General features: G+C 34.3%; 2 protein-coding genes across 17 annotated transcripts in view; one reads left to right on the forward strand and one right to left on the reverse strand.

Moving 5' to 3' along the window:
* PCDH9 (protocadherin 9) overlaps positions 1-15,921 on the forward strand; it is an 800,116-nt gene that overhangs the window by 245,625 nt on the left and 538,570 nt on the right. The window contains exon 3 of one of the 16 annotated variants that reach the window (XM_080577016.1): positions 11,499-11,609. The exons of the other annotated variants lie outside the window; for them this stretch is intronic. Within the exon in view, the coding sequence (XP_080433142.1) occupies positions 11,499-11,609 (111 nt within the window). The remainder of the gene's footprint in view (positions 1-11,498; positions 11,610-15,921) is intronic. 16 annotated transcript variants of the gene reach the window in all.
* Positions 1-15,921, reverse strand: part of LOC308187742 (uncharacterized protein) — a gene marked incomplete at its 5' end in the record, with an annotated part of 533,458 nt that overhangs the window by 143,675 nt on the left and 373,862 nt on the right. The gene's annotated exons all lie outside the window — the stretch shown is intronic.

The following is a 15,921-nucleotide window of genomic DNA, read 5'->3' on the forward strand; positions in this document are numbered from 1 at the left end:
TTCAGTCTTTGTGCACTATCGTACAGAATTATTTGACCAGATACGCAATAGAAATGTTTTAATGAGTACATAGTGTACATGCTGAGGTAACATGCTGAAGTGTGCCTGCCTAGAAGAAAAACCTTATAAAATAATAGTGAATAAAAGAAAAAATTCATGAATAAGAGCTTTATCTAAATCTTCTATATTTTGAGAACTTGTGGAGGTTTTGGGAGCCTCAAGTGTTAGAAGAAAGTAAAAATATTATTGGGCTTCAAAATAACAAAAAGAAGAGCCAGGATGTTATAGACATTCTGACTGAATCATTTAAAAGAGTCTAGAGCAAAATGTTAAGATCTACAAGAAGTGAATTTAACTCTAGAATGGTTTTGACAGGGTAAATGATCTATATAGAAATCTGCAGATTTAATGCACCTTGAGTTTAGTAGGCTTTTTCATCCTGTCTCATATGACACTCCTGTAAACAAACTTGGATTCCATTTAATCAGTGTCATGATGTCTAAGAATCAATCAGTTACTATTAGTCTCACTTCATGAGGGAGAAGGCATGTCAACAGAGTCCTGCATGTATCTCTCCTGGATAGAGTATTCTGTTTAGTGTCTTCATAAATAATTTTAATGTTATGCTAATATATGATCAAAAACATGCAGAAATTATCTAGATTTTATTTAAATTCTTCTTGAGGATCAGCATTCAAAATTTTGGACAGCAGCTTTAAAGCAACAAGTTGATATATATTTTGTTACACTTGGGAAGGAGAAATCAAATGCACCAAGCAGAAGATATCTGCCTAATCAGATGATAGTAGAACAGAAAGAAAATGTAGAAAACAATTATTCAGGTCAGATAGTGCTTCTGAGGCCATATCTAGTTTATTGTTTAGGTTTGGTCATCATGGTTTAAAGAAGAGTTGAGCAAGCTACAGAAAGTATGAAAGAGAAGATTAAGAATGATGAAGGCTTTAGAAGACATGACCTACAAAGAAATGTTGATTGAATTTGTTTTGTTTAATCTAGACAAGAGAAGACTCAGAGAAAATATGAGGTTTATTTTATGCAAGAATTTGTTGTAAACAGGACAATGATCAACTGTTTTTCTTGATCACCAACTGAAAATGAGGAATAAATTGGGTTAATCTACAGATTTAGATTATGTGAAAAAAAAAAAAAAGCTTATCAGGCAGTAAAATACTGGAATAAATTACCCACGGACATTTTCTTTCTCAGAGTTTTCTACAAATTTGCCAAATGTTTGACAAATGAGTCAAGTATAATTGCTTTTCTTCCTTTTATGTAGCTGAAGTAGATATTCTGCTGAGATCTTATTTTACAGTCATTAATATGATTCCATTAAATTTATGTTTGTTTTACCAGTTTTATTTTGTATTTTTGTGCTTAAGTTTCTTAGTGTCAAAATACAATAATAATTTTTTTACATTTAGTAGTCATGGTGGGAGTACATGAAAAATTGTGACTGCTTGGATACAGTGACAATGGAAGCCATATGCATTTGTACTGTAGAGTGATAGACAGCTACTCTATGAAGTCATTGTGAAAATGACATCTCTTTGTCTTGAATTCTTGCTTTCTATTTCTGGGAGTTCGGGAGATACAGTGGCTTTGCAGAGTTGTGAAGGAAGTATCTAACCTCAGTTGTGCCTCTTGGGACCCTTGGACAATTTTTGGAGAAGTGTATTTACATATCTCCAATCAAACCTTTGGCAAGTATGGGAAAAGCTCCCAGCTGCCAGTTTTGACATCCACAATTCTGGCAGCTGTTAGTCTTGAAGGGGAAAGAGGAAAAAAAGAAAAAGTAATAGCATTGGTATTTTTGTAGAGCTTGGGTGACATTTAATATTACCTGCTGAAAATAATAAAAATAAAAAGGCATGAATGAGAAGGTGAGAAAAGGGTTCCAACTCACGGAGCAGATAATAGTAATTTAGTATTTTAAAGCAACTTCCTGAGTATTTAATCTCTGAACAGTTCCACTTTAAGCTTGTTAAATTGAAAGTTGAAATAAGAAATTACAGACTGAAGGAATAGGGTTAAAAATAAATCCTCAAGTGGGCTGGCAAAATGCAACTTCTTGGGGAAAAATAGTTTACCTAATGTCAGCTTTCTGTTGTAATTTTCATAGGAAAAGGTCTGGTACTGGTATTTCTCAAAGGGTATGTTATTTTATTATAAAGATAAAAAATATGTAATACTGGTTATATAAGATAAATAAACTTTAGGTGTTTGAAGGATTTAGAGAAGTAATGTTATGAAAGGGAAAGATACTGCTTCACATTTTATTTGTATTTGCCATACTTTGATTGTACTTCTAAACAATAAAATGACTTTCTGTAACTTTTCAGTTAAATGTGTGGTAATTTTAAACAGATTCTCTGATGTGGTTTGGCACTGGTTGCTGGTTATGCTAATGCTTTTTGAAGTTTCATTCACTAGGAGCCTACAGTCTTCCAAAGGTAAAACTGATATTATAAGGAATTTTGCGTAAGTAGAACCACATAATTTGACCTGGAGGTCATAATAGATTTTCTCTTGTATTGAAGTATCATGGATAGTATTAATCTGTATTTGTCTTTTGTTTTCTGTTATATGTTATCTTGATGCATCGGCATTACAATAACAAATAGCCTGTCAACACACTTACTGGACCGCAACCCTCTTGGGATAATCACTGAATTTTCATCAAGACTGCAATGATTAGTGTTTCTGATTATGATAATCAAATAACTAATTAGCTATCATGTCTCACAAAAGACATAGTTAAAAATGTTTTCAGAGTGTTTTGAGACTGAAGTTTTAGCTACTTTTTTATTATTATTATTATTCAGAAAACTTAGAGCATGTAGGAGGAAATAGAAGTTTCTTGTTTTCATTGAAAAGGAGCTGAGTTGTTTCTCACTCTGTCCTGCGATATCAAGATCTGTACTTATGTTTCTTCTGTGTATTTTTGAGCATGGCTGATTTGAAAACATGGTAAAATTACTACTGGACAAGGTAGCACATTTTAGTTTCTGGGTTTTGCATGTTTATTTATTTTTTTCTTTATATTTTGTGCCTTTTTTATTTACCTTTTTTTTTTTTATTTTGTGTGTGTGTGTGAATTTTCAGAAATGTTAAAGTCTGATTAGACTTCAGTGTAGATACAGAGAGAGATCTCAGCTTCACAGATTGCCTCACAGCAGTGCTGCATTTTGGTGCTGAGATGGTGTTCTCACCTTTATGTGTATGTTCTGTTCTCTTTTTGTATTTGTACAAGATGAAAGCTTGTGATGCTTTGTTTAGGCTTCCTGCTTTCAGAAGTGAGTGTCTGACTTTTTTTTTTTTTTTTTTTTAATAACGATGACAGAGAAAGAAGACAAAATAATGAACGTTTGAGTTTGTTAAAGGATTCATTACGTGCAGTACTGGTTCCTTGTTCGTTCCCAGAACTACTGTTGGATCCATATATTTGTAATTGCATTGTTTTCCATGCTGTCCTTCATCTGTGCTCATTTTAAATGTCACAGAGAGAGGTGATGACATTATGCTAATTTGTAATGGATTCCAGTGTTACATTGCCCCATTTCTTTGACCTCAGCAAAGAGCGCTTGCTGAGAAGAACAGAGGATGATTACCTCCCCTCTGAGCATGCACTAGCTGCTCTGGCTGCACGACCTTGGATTTAAAGAATAAACTCTAAAATTGCTGTGCAGAGGTTGTACAGGTTTTGTGCCTAAAACAAAGAAAGGATTTCAAAGAGAATTTTTTCCCTCTGTGGCTGAGTTTATAGATTCTTCCTCATATAATAACTCTCTCATTCAGAAGTTCCTCTGCCTAGGCTTGTGAGATCAGTTTTCAGTGAATGTGCAAAGAAATGTAGCTCCCATATATTTAGGATATCAAGCTTTTATGGGAGAATTAGATGAAAGACTGAGTATTGCAGTTTATTATGAGTTCGTGGACAGAGTTAGACTATACCTGTATCAAGATAAGGATTTTGCCTGAAAGACTTCTGTGGTTTGATCCTCCTGAAGCCTAAATGCAGGAATTATTGAGCTCCTGACTACAAAAAGACTCTCAAAGCAGCCCCTGAAACTGTATCAATTCTATACTGCTATAATAATAATAATAATAAAAAATAAATAAATGGTGGCAGGATCAAAGACATAGTTGAGCCATTACTGCTCCTTTTAAAAGAGAACTGAACAGGGTCATGTGGGAGGACCCTATGAATGGTGGAATGAAGGAAGATTTCAATCTCCTTTTGAAAAGACACTGGCATTAATATGATTTTGAAGAGCATGAACAAGAAGCTCTACAGTCAAAGCACTGCTTCAGGAGCAGGTTTTTTGGCCTTTTTTATGTCAGTTACAATCACACTAAAGCTCCAAATAAGAGGTGAGTAAAGCCCGAGGACATGATTCTGCATTCATTCCTCACCTAAACCTCCCCCTTATGCTCAGTGGGAGCATAAGGGGGAGTTTTGTGTTAGGCGACACTGCTTCAGTTCTTGATTCTGGCTCACAGTGAAAGACGAATCCAGTGTGTAACTTCCTTATTTCTCTTCAGTCATAGGATTCGTAAGAAGAACATAACAGAAAAATTAACTAGGAAGGTTATTTTCACCAAACAGAATTATAATTTGTCTTTCCTCAGATGTGAGTTGATATTTTTATTTTAAAAGATCAGGGGCATCACACTTGGTAAAAGGCAGAAGCTATTGAGCTTTGTCTATGGAATAACTGGTATTTTCAGGTAGTACCTTTGATTTGGGATCTTTTCACTGATTATTTTATTTCCTTTGGGTGATTATCATTATTAATGATACTGAAGTGAAATCTGTAAACCTATCAGCAGACTTGGTGGATTTGAATTTTTCCTTCAGTAGAAGAATAGGAAAAGTGAAATTGTGTTCTGTACAGATGCAGGCAGTGTCAATTGCAGGTTACCATATCATTTTCCCCTCCATATTAAAGACACATTATTTTTTTCTGGAGGGAACAGACCTTAGCTTTGGTACCCCTTAGGGCTTCATAGATTTCAAAATTTTGGAGCAGGCTACACTGTCTTGTAGATTGAAAATGGGGGGGGGGGGCACAGCTAGTGAACAGATTTTTTTTTTTTTCATGTTCAGAATCTCCTTAATTTTAAGACACCAATACCTTATTAAAATCTACTAAAATAAATCATATTTCTGTTAGCTTTCTATTCCAATAAATTTCTAAACATATTTGAAGTGATACAGTTGCTTGAACTGTTTGCTTACATGTCCAATCACATGTAATAACATGTAATAACAGCTGCTGAAATGCATTTGCTTTTGGGCAGGTCATGACAGGTGCTTAAAAAGGGATCTTCCATTAAAATTGTATTACAGTTTTCATAATGACAGGTAAATTTGAACTATGAGCTAAAATACAATTAGTTTCCATATTTAGGTTGGCAATCACTCAGATACCAATATTACAGTGTTGTACTTCACTTGTTTCAGAAATAAATTTATCTTAAAATATACTGCCCAGAAGGCATTTTTTTTTAAATTATTATTATTTTATTTTATTATTATTTTTTAGCACTGCTGTAAGGTCATATTCCATATTAAATATGTAAAAGGAGTTAATTCTGTAATGTAAAGTTCATAAAATTGTACAATATGATTTGTATGTTCACTATGCTTATAACGCTTGAGTTCTTCAGTAGAGTCAGTCTACTAGGCAGCAAATGGAATGAATTCCTTTAGCTATTAATGAAAACGTCTGACGTATTCTTCCTAAGGCAGTCTTTGCACCAAAATGGCATTTGTATTCAGCTGATTGTAAAGTTACAAATGCCTACATTTCTTTTCTCAATTTATTTAAAGGATATTGTTAAGGTGCAGTCAGGAAATCGCAGTAGCCTGTAATGCAGATCTGTAGAGCCAGTCCAGCATGTTATCCTATTGTAATTTAAAACTCTTCATTACATTTTCCTTCTGTGAAATAAATTTTTGGCAAGACAATAACTATGTGTGGGGAAAGAACAAGGTAGATCCCATTGTTATTCAAAGTATATTTTGATAAGAATTTTGTTTAAATGTATACCCATGGTAACTTGGTCAGAGTGAGTATAAAATTCAAAGATAGTGGTCATGAACCATTTAAACCTGAGATTAGTAACAGGCACATGATATCTGTAAAAAGTGTGATCCATACCAAAGTGTTTCTGCATTCCTTCTGCATTCCTTCTTGTGAATAGTGACTTGAAATTGAATCTGGTTTGGATATAACAAGATGGAGAGATGAATAGTAATTGAATGTCAATAATCTTTGCAGTTGGACTTTGACATGCAACATTATTCTCCTAAGTGCAAGGTTTTGTTTACCATTCTCCAGTCACCTCTTCCTCTGCATTTCCTTTTCCTTGGAACACTTAATGCTTTGTTGGCTTTTAGCTGAACTAGTCTAGCTTGTATATTACAGATCATTTACTAGGAACCTGCTGGGTTACTTGCAAAAAGGGTGCTGTTCTTCAGTTCTTAATTAAATCACCAACAATTCCATTGTAATGGTACATTTAATATATTATTTGCAAACCTTTGCTGGATTATTTTTAATGTGTAACTGAAATAGTGTTTTATTTTGCATTTTCATAGTATGATGGCTGTAACATGAAACAAATACACTGTCAAACTTAAGTCACTTCTAATTTAAGTATTAAAGAATACCAGTTTATTTATTTATTTATTTTTTGTCTTGTTCACTTTAAAATAAGATGCTTGAAAATGGATCTCATTGAACAGTCATTTTCTTTGATATTTTTAAGTGTGTTTAATTCTGAATATATGCCAGGGTTCTAAATGTCTCTAATTAGAATACAAAGTGTAGTGGAAAATTATTATCAATATTTTGTATCTTTATGTCTCAGTTCAGTTTTACTATCACAATTTCAGAGTTAAAAGAACTGAATTATGTCATGACATATATCCCTTGCCCACTGCTGGTAGACCTTTGTGAATACTGTCCCTCAGCCCAGAGGTCTGGAAGCCCTTGTTGGCGAAGACTCAGGCAAAGAAAGCGTTGAGTACCTCTGTGTTGCCTGTACTTGCTGTCACTAAAATATCCACCCTATTCAGTAACAGTCCCACATTTGCCTTTTTCACCCTTTTTCTGTCACAGTAGTAGTAGTAGTTTGTTTTGTTGCTCTCAATGTCCATTGCAAGTGTCAACTTTAAGCTTTTGCTCTCCAGCCCTTCATGCCCTAGATTCCCATGTTTTTAGATTTCCCCTGTTGTAACTTGTCCTTGCTTCCACCTCTGGAAAACAGACTTTTTTATATTGGAGCCATACAGTATTGCATGACTGTATAAAATTGTGCAATATTTCATTGCATGATTTTATGACATAGTAAATGTTTTTATTTGGGATGTGATTCAGCTGGTGGAATTGTTTCAGACTTAAAAGAAAAGGCAAACCTTTACTGACACTTGGCTCTTTGACTTCATTTCACTTCGGTGATAAATTCTTCCAGACCCTTTCCCTAACAGATATACTGCTTAGTTTTAAATGTCCCTCACTGATATTGCATTTAAAAAACACCAGTCATTTGGCATAGTGGAATAAGTTCTTTTGGCAGCAGGTACAGATGTAAGTTTGACAGGCTTAATTGCAAGGAAAATGTGTGGTATTCTTCTGTGATTCATCCTGTCTGCTCTTTTAGTCCATCCTTCCAGGTTTAAGAGAAACTTGGAACACTGTTTTTAACACAGTGTTAATATCTTTCTAAACTGACTTAACAAACACTGTACTACTACTACTAAAAAGAAACTCACTGCTAACAAACACTGTATGTTTCTGCAGGCCTGAAAAAAAAATTGAAATTTCAATTTCTGTTGGTCTTGTGTAGACATGTAGATGAACATTATGTAGAAAAACTTCTGATGATTTCCTCAAATCATCGTGTTCTACATAGTTGCAATGAAATATATATATATCTTTTTGCCTTTCACCTAATAAAAATCTCAGAGCCTTAAGGATTTATGAATGTGTATGTGCACACCTAGTGCTTCTCAGATTTACCAATTCTGAATTTTCAAATTTACCAATTCTGAATTTACCAATTCTCAGATACCAATTCTGAATATGGAAACATTCTACACGTTATATGTGCAGATATTTATACTGCTAGTATATGATGCTAGAAACAGCTTTGTAAATCTTCTGTATCTTGGCCTATTACTATGCTTTGATATCTGCAGTGTATGTTTATTTCTATTTATTTATTTGCTGTTATGGTCTAATAGCTTTTTGTGGTATACTTCCATCTTTGTCTGAGTAATTGTGTGCTTGATCAAATTGGTTGGGATGTATTTCTAGAATATTTAACATGAACCAAACTTGACTGAGTATGCATCAGGCATAGTGAATAAGCTTCTACATCCTTCTGATAAACACGTAATTTGAGAACTTTGTAAGGACTGTTGCTGACAAAAGTTGAATAAGCAAAATGGAGATCAGAGTCTTCCATCTTAAGGTTTCAGTTCTACAAAGATATAAGAAGTCCATTATGTGCTTTGTGAGCATAAAATGGTTATTCGTAGTGATAGTGTAGTTGTATATCATCCGCAGGTGTAAAACTACATAAATATATGCATATCAGATGTGTGTATTTATGCATGTATATATATATCCACATACATAAATGATTGTACGATCCTTTTCCTCCCCCCAGAAGAAAGCCCTATATTTCATCTGTATTTAATTTTGAAGACATTTTCCACTTCATTTTGTAAGGAACTTGGGGTATAATCCTTACCTATTTCCTCCACTCCACATTCTTTTAATTCTGTTTCCTCACCAAAAGACATCAAGAAATAAATTCCCTTTAGGGATTTTAAATTTAGAGCATGGGGTTCTTAATGAGGGAGTAGAAATTGGTGGTACTTGAAGCAAATAAATTAAAGAAACAAACAAACAAACACACATGATGGTTTAGTGAGGAATAACTGATATAGCTGAGAGAGTGCTAACTCAGTCCTGATGTCTGTTGGTATTTTAATGTAGCCTGCAGCATAAATATAGAACTCCTGCCTCCTTAATTATAGCGAACATATTTTATAATGGTTCTATTGATCTTTTGTGAACAATGTTGATCTTGTAGGAATGGTAGGTGGAGCAACTAAATAAGAGCTAACACCTCTATGGCTTTCCAGCAGGGTGGTAATACTGAAGTGCTTCTTAAACAGAAATACTCAGTTATTTGTGCAGTTGATGTAGCATGTATTTCCAATATTCTAAAAAGTGTGTGAGTATAGTTCTCAATTTCATGACTTGGACTGTTATCAGCTTCTGTCATTCACAGGAAATTACATCCTAAAATCTCAGTAGATAACATGTAGCTTCTGTAAAAACTAGTGAGATGAGGTAATGCTATGTAGGCAGTACAGATTGTCCCTGATTGAATACAGATTGAATATAGCATTTGGAAGAACTTTTGCCAATCACTGAAAATAGTCATTACATAATTAAAATGAAAAAAGTGCCTTCCTGGATTGAATGACTTTTTTATAAGGAAACTAATTAGTGAACTTAAAATAACAATGATGTTTCAAAGTTAGATAAACCACTGCAGAAAAGTAGTAACAAGGATGATAAATTACAATCAAATTTGAACTATTTTACATTTCTTTGAGTTTCTATGAGCACTTTTTTCCCCACAAGCACTCAGTTCCAGGACTGGCAAAGAAATCTCTGAACTTGGTTAGAGAAACTATTCTTTGTATTAAGCTATTTCTGATTACTGATTAGATAAAACAACTAATTCTGAGATACAAAACTCACAGCTCTGTATTTTTTTTCCTGGCTTTGCATTATTTTTGAATCTGTCTTATTTAAGTAGAGTTTGGAAACACAGGCTTACTGCAGAAACTGTGTCAAATATCTCATTCCAAGAGACAGACAAAATCCTTCTGACATTACTCACAGGAGTAGTTTTGCATAATTCAATGAAATTGGAGAGAGTATTTGATAATAATAATAAAGGTCAGAAGAATGGGAGGAAAAAATGTCTTCGTTTTGCAAGCGAAAAGCATAAATGCATTATGTGCCAAATATCACAAGTCACTGGATGAGGGAATGAATTGTGTGGGATCTGACAAGTTCCCAGCACTATCTAATGGGATTTTAAAACCCCATGTTTTATTGTGATTTTTCAGAAATAGTTTGTTACAATTTAGCCAATCCTACAGAGAAATTACATTCTCTTCAGGAAAATCAGCAGTTATAACAGGCAAGCATACTTGCTTATACTGTTGAGGCCTCTGAATTCATTCCGTCTCACAAGACGGAAAAGAAGCAGAATTTCAAAAGAAAACATTTTGAATTTTACAATACTGCTGTAAGAATGTACTGTTCACTGGAAAGAAAGTAGAACTTAAGGGTCCTATTCAGTGACCTTCAATGCAAAGCAATACCTGATGAAGTTGATAAACCATTTTCTAGCGTTATGATATTATATATATTTATCATTATTAAATATTTTGGCCTATTTATCAGTAGTCTAATATCCCCATCCCAAGACAATGCTGAAAAACTTGTAAAAATTTAAAATTTTGTAGGCAAACTGGGGATCATGATACTGTCCTACAAAAAGTATGGCCTGTGTCTGTTAAGCGCTCATTTATTCTGAACGAGGACGGATATTTATGGTGTCCTCTCTTTCCATCTCCAAAGTTCACATTGTAGTCATTAGCTGTGAACAGCAATTGTTTACAAATTGCCACAAATTGATGGGCAGTAATTGATCAGTCCTAACTGATCTCTTCAAATGCTGAGTTAGTTATGCTTCTGTTGATGCATGCTGAGTTTTGGTCTGCCAACAATTTGAACAAAAGTAGGGTCAAAACTGATGGGCCTTGTGCCCTGTCTGTTATGACAACTCATGACCCAAAAACGTATTACCTCTCATCTTTCTGAAATTTGTCTTATTTGTGGTTTAAATACTGCTACTATCTGAATAGGGATCAATGACATGTAAACAGGCCTTTGGACTGAGATCAAGGCTTTGACTTTCTAGCCAAACAGAAATAGGGAGGAAAAAAATGTATGAGATTCTTGGGTTTATGTATTCATTTATTATTCAGTTGGGAATTGTACAGTCACATTTTGTATAGCTTAAGAATCTTGACATATAGCATTGTAAATGGTAAATAACTAATTTAGTTGAAGTGTTTTAAAGGTACAAAACATTTCCTAGATAGCTTGCAGTGAAAACTTTCCATATAGTCAATGTATAAAAAATTAGGACTAAGCAGGACTCTACACAGAGATCCATAGTTTGGAGCTGAATTTTTATGAAAAATTCAGCTTTCCCATGTAACTTTTTAGGACTTTCTAGCTTAGACATTTTCAGAGATTTTGTGGCTTGCTTTGTTTAGAACACTTGATGTTATTTTTTCTGTAGTGAAGCTTGTTATCGGTAATCATCTTGAGCTATAAGTAACTGACTAGTTTTTCACCATCATTTGGCAGTCAAATTCAGTGCAACTCAGCCTAGCAAAATTGACAGTATTCTTCTCACAACTGTGCAATCCCCAAGTGATAATTCTTCATTTTCAGAAGACTGGAAAAAGACATTACGAGGTATGTTTCTAGGGAGTCTTCATGTTTGTGTCACTGACTTTCTCCTTCATCACTTGGAGGGTTCTCTTTTATGTTGCTGTTTCTTCATTAAATTTGTTGCCATTTAAAACCATCTGCGTTTATTATTATTATTATTATTGTTATTTATGATATTTTCTATACACTATTCATATGTTAGTACTGGTTATATAAAACTAAACAAGTGAAAAGTATTTTTATTTTAATGCCATGAGGTAAAATGGTCCTAAAAAAGGCCTGCAGAAATACTGCTTTTCAGTCAAACAGTTCAAAGAACTGACTAAACTTATTAGTTTCCATAGCTTTTTTTGTTTGTTTGTTTTTACTGAGTAATCTGATTTCCAGAATTCTCTGACAAATGACCACTGAGCATTCCCAGATCAACTCTATGTTACAAGATCAGCAATGTACTGCAGGCATATTTGGCTCACAGTATGTGTCATTGGAGGGGTGAGATATTCTTCATTTACACAGTAATTTGAAATGTTTACTTACAGTATGCAGTTTATCAGCACGTGCAATGCAAGACTTTCATAAGACCTGCCAATATGAGCAGATATACCAGTAGTATCAAACTCAGTCATCATTTCATAAAATATTGTGATGATCTCTTTCTGGTGTTGTCATCTCATTTGATTAAGACTTGCCTTTGAATTCTAAGTGCTTCCAACTCTCAGTCACAACTTACTTATTTAACACAAGACACGGCCTGCTCTGCCCTGCCCTGCCCTGCCCCTCCCCGCCCCTCCCCTGGTACTTGATCAATGTAGTTGATAAAATGATAAAACCAGGTCACGCTTACTTGTAATTTCCCAAACTTTAAAACTGTTGTCAGAAACCTCTACTTTTTGATTTTACTATGGCAATACTTTCAGTGTAAAACACCAATGTCCAGTTGTAAAGAGAATCTGTACCAGCCAATATGGAAATTCAGAATACCCAGAGTTGGATTAATTTAACTCCTTGGTTTTGCACTTCTTTTAATTTAATTGAGTAGTTTAGCCTTAGTTTATCATTGAGCATTTTTGGATTTGTTGTTCATAACCATGTCTTGCCACAGAAGATTTTTGTTTTTTTTTTTGTTTCTTTTATGTGGCGCTTTTGGTCCACAAAAGACAGTCCACCATGAAAGACTGGAAACTCGAAGCTGTAAATTTCCAACACAAGGATGAAATTTGGAATATATCCTCTGATTCCCCTGGGCTAATTTGCTCTCCTAAACTACAGGAGACGCTCTTACACAACAGATTATTTTTTTATTGGTTTTCTCTGTTACTGCTGCAGTTACAAGGGTAAGGGCACAAACTGGAAGTAGAGAAGCCTGTCTTCACCCCGCCACCCCCCCCCCCCCCTCCCCGCCCCCCCCACACATTGGAGGAAGAACATAACTGCCCAACCACAGTAACATCTCTGATCTTATGCTGCAATCCAGCGGTGTGATTACAGCAAATGTAGACATGCCTGATCAAGTAGATAACAGTTTAACTGTGTCAGTGTCATGTTCATCATGGGTTGAAATATTCTCACCCCATGACTTTTAGGAGCTTGGGTAGACTGGTTGGAATGTCCTCAGCTCATTCTATTGCTGTCATTCTCCGTGCTATCTAGGTTATATATGGGGGACCAATTACAGTCACACATGAGACTGCAGTGTAGGCATACCCTCAGAAACAGAAGGGAAACAGAATGTGTTTTAAACTTATTTTAAGGAAAATATAGATTTCTGTTTTGGATGGCCCTGAGTGGCTTACACTGTAGGAAGAAAATGTAGGTGGTAAGGTATATTTGGTTACAAGACCTATTGCAGAAAAATTTGGATTAGTAAAAGTGCCTCAAGAATAAGAAATATTTAAAATTTAAAGTATCTTAAATTATGTTTTAGGAAACTTCAAACTGAGGTTGCTGCCTTTCCATTCATAGTAGTACACGCAGAGAACCTATTTTAGTTGAAGACAGTTTGCTTCTCTTACATATCTGTTTGTACAGTGATAGAGGATAAAATTTGATTTCTAAGGGGATCTGTTCTACCTGTAATAGAAAATAAAGTTGTTTAATAACGAGCACTGAAAATACATATTTCCTTTTTCATTTTCTTTCTAACGAGATGTTATTATAGCCTTTCCATTTAATATACTTTTCTTTTTTTTTTTTTTTTCTTGAGAAATAGAACTCTTACAGGATATTTGCCTTTTGCAGGCTTGGTATCTAGGCAATAATTATTAGAGTTTAAACATTATCCCTTTTTTCATATAGATTTCTCGTTAATTTGCAGTCAATTATGTAACATTAAACACCAGGTCTCAGAATGAAGCGTGAATGGTTATTATTGTTGTTTTATTTTAAAATAATTACTTCCACAGAGGGTTTTCTTTTTTATTCTTTTTGAAGAAAACATTGCATTGATCTTGTTTTGTAAAAACTTTTAACAAAATGAATTTTATGATGGAAGCAAACTTTAATTGTTATTTATCTCAGTCAGATGAACAATGAGTCTACTGATGATGATTAATTAGCACTGGTTGAAGTTAAGAATTCCTTTTCAACTCTGTTTCCTTAAACTGCTATTCAGAAACATGACTTAAGGATTTTCTCTAAGAAAAAAAAAAAAAAAAAAAAACAAGCAAACAAAACAAACAAACAAACAAACACCCCACATCCTATCTGTATTGCTAAGGAAGTAAATGACTGTGTTTATATTGGTATACACAGGATACTTCCAGCTTGTGGTGAACATTTTTCCAATTTCATTTGTCTTAATGGCTTGGACCTTGGTGGCTGTACTCTTTACATGTGCTTTTCCATGAGACCAAGTCAGAATTTTACGTCTCAACAGAGACGCTGAATCTTTCTATGAGCGAGGATTTCTTCTGTGGTTGAAGGTGGTTAAATCAATTCCTTATTACTGAAAGGCACAAGAGACACAATTCAGAGGAACTGAGACCAGATCATTATAATCAGAGGGGAAGCTGAATCTAAGGTTAAGCACATATGTAAATGTTTGTCATAACAGGGCATAGACAGGCAAGTCAAACCAAGTGTAGAGATCATAAGATTAAAAATCCAGCATCAAAATGATTCAGAATTCATCCTGTGAACTTCAGAAGTGTTTTAAGTCTCTTTGTAATGTCAGGTGGTCTGCTCTTTACCTATGAATGTACTTCTAGTTAGGGGTCACATCACTGCAGTAACTGAGTGAATCACAAGTGTTCAAAAATAGAAATCCTTGCAGATTTACAGAATAATGCTTATTTTCAGGAATCTTAATGGTGTGTGAAAGCAGGTGGAAAATTAATGTAGTTTGCCTTACATCTCAGAATAAGTGGAATTTGAGTGTACTGTAGAACTGTTTGGAAAATGGGGGAAAAAATTACTATTCCAGTCCCTCTAACCACTTTCATGTAATTCTTCTTCCTTCCTTCCTTTTCTTTCTTTCCTTTTCTTTCTCTCTTTCTTTCTTTCTCTCTTTCTCTTTCTTTCTTTTTCTCTTTCCTTCCTTCCTTCCTTTTTATTTCTTCTCTCTTTAATGGAGGTTTCTAAAGCCTCTTCTCCCCCTGTTCCCCTTTACAGAGAACATTATATATTTATTCTTCCTTGTTGTTTTTTTGTTGTTGTTGTTGTTTTTTTTTTTTTTCCAGAATGATTGCATTTTTTGCTCTTGGTTCAGTTTATATCCCCCAGCAGCTGCCCAATAGTCTGTTTCCTGATGTTACAAATACATGGTTATGTTGCTTCTTCTATAACCTTTCCCTCATTGTGCTGAATTTAAAAAGGAAACTTTAGATATACATTGGGTAAATTAATTACTTCTTCCAATCACAACATTTTTTCATTGAAGGTATGAGTTAATGAGTGATTTTGTTTGTGTTAACTAAAAGATTTTAATTAATCTCAGTATTCTTTTGTTTAATCTATTAGCATACATAAGAACGGTCCTACTGCACGCCAGCCAAGAGTTGACCTAGCCTATTGTTTGGCCATCAATAATAAGAAAAAAAAATAGAAGAACAGGGCAAAGATGTTGTTTCTCTATGACCTTTTTGATTTGTATGTTTTTTGTTTATGTTGTTGGAATTTGTGTTTTAAGGGTCTGCTGCATCAGGTATTGCATTTTGTGTTTGTATTCAATACACCTTGATGGACTTCCATTATGTAGTTATATGTGGAAAGGGACTTTTTTTTTTCCTGAACATTTAGACCCACCAAATTTTATTTTATCTTTCATTGAATTAAACTGACAGCTGAAATAAAGTAGTCTCTTTTTTATTTCTCACAGAATCACAGAATCATCTAGGTT

The sequence above is a fragment of the Anser brachyrhynchus genome (genome assembly GCF_964034855.1).
Source record: "Anser brachyrhynchus genome assembly, chromosome: 1".
NCBI classification, from domain to species: Eukaryota; Metazoa; Chordata; class Aves; order Anseriformes; family Anatidae; genus Anser; species Anser brachyrhynchus.